Source organism: Fulmarus glacialis, unplaced genomic scaffold, assembly GCF_000690835.1.
Source record: "Fulmarus glacialis isolate BGI_N327 unplaced genomic scaffold, ASM69083v1 scaffold13514, whole genome shotgun sequence".
Taxonomy (NCBI): Eukaryota; Metazoa; Chordata; class Aves; order Procellariiformes; family Procellariidae; genus Fulmarus; species Fulmarus glacialis.
The window spans coordinates 20,604-21,531 of record NW_009208759.1 but is presented as its reverse complement, the minus strand read 5'-3'; the positions used below and the strand labels follow the sequence as shown (position 1 = coordinate 21,531).

Here is a 928-nt window from a genome sequence, read left to right as displayed (position 1 = left end):
GTTTGAGGCTTGATATTGGTGATCAGCCCGGGATCCTTCCCGGGAAGGTTTCTAGTACTGGTATGTCTGGGTGGAAGCTTGTATGTCATGCGAGCCCACAGTAGTTGGTAGCTTTTCAAAAGTATAAATTGCCAGGGACAGTCCAAAGCCCCCATTTCAGTACCTGGTGCACAAACACTTCCACTCCTAAATGTCCAAGGTAAGGAAAATCAAATACCTCTTGAAGGAAGTGATTACCCCCCTTTACTCAGCACTCATTAGACTGCATCCAGAATACTGCATTCGGTTTGGGATCCCCCAGTACAAGAAAGACATTGACAAACTGGGGTGAGTCCAGTGGAGGGCAGCCAGCATGCCCGGAGGCTGAGAGCTGGGCTTGCTTTGGGTGAAAAAGCGGCCGCTGGATGGCGGAGGGGAACCAGTGGCTGTGTTTAGCTGCCTAATAGGTGGTTATGAGATGGCAGAGCCAGACTCTCCTTGGAGATGCAGAATGAAGGACAAGGGGCAATGGGCACAAGTTGTCTCAAGGGACATCCCAATAAGGCGAAACACCTTCACCACGAGGGTGCTCAAACGCTGGCACAAGTGACTGGGTGAGGCCCTGAGCCATGTACCATAGCTCTGACATTGACTGGCCTGGAGCAGGGGACTGGACCAGTGGCCACCAGAGGTCCTTGCCAACCCAAATTACCCTGAAATGGGATGCATCCAAATCTAAACGCTTTTCAGCTGAGGCTGTATCTGGCAAACCAGAGAAGAGCAGCACCAGAAGCAAAGGCTGGCTTGTGTCCAGCTTGCTGCCCACTGGGACCAGCCCCCAGGTTGTGTCAGCAGATCTGCTCCCCGGCCAGCCAGCCCACAGCCTGTATCATTTCAAGGTGTTGTTCTGTCCCAGATGCATGACTTTCCCTTTGCCCTTGGCTCTTTC

At 52.7% G+C, this 928-nt stretch overlaps 1 protein-coding gene across 1 annotated transcript in view; it reads left to right on the top strand.

Moving 5' to 3' along the window:
* Positions 1–190: 190 nt before the first annotated feature.
* The window catches only part of LOC104075935 (cholesterol 24-hydroxylase), a 13,124-nt gene continuing 12,386 nt past the window's right edge, over positions 191–928 (top strand). The window contains exon 1 of the mRNA XM_009576605.1: positions 191–327. Coding sequence (XP_009574900.1) covers positions 191–327 — 137 coding nt within the window. The remainder of the gene's footprint in view (positions 328–928) is intronic.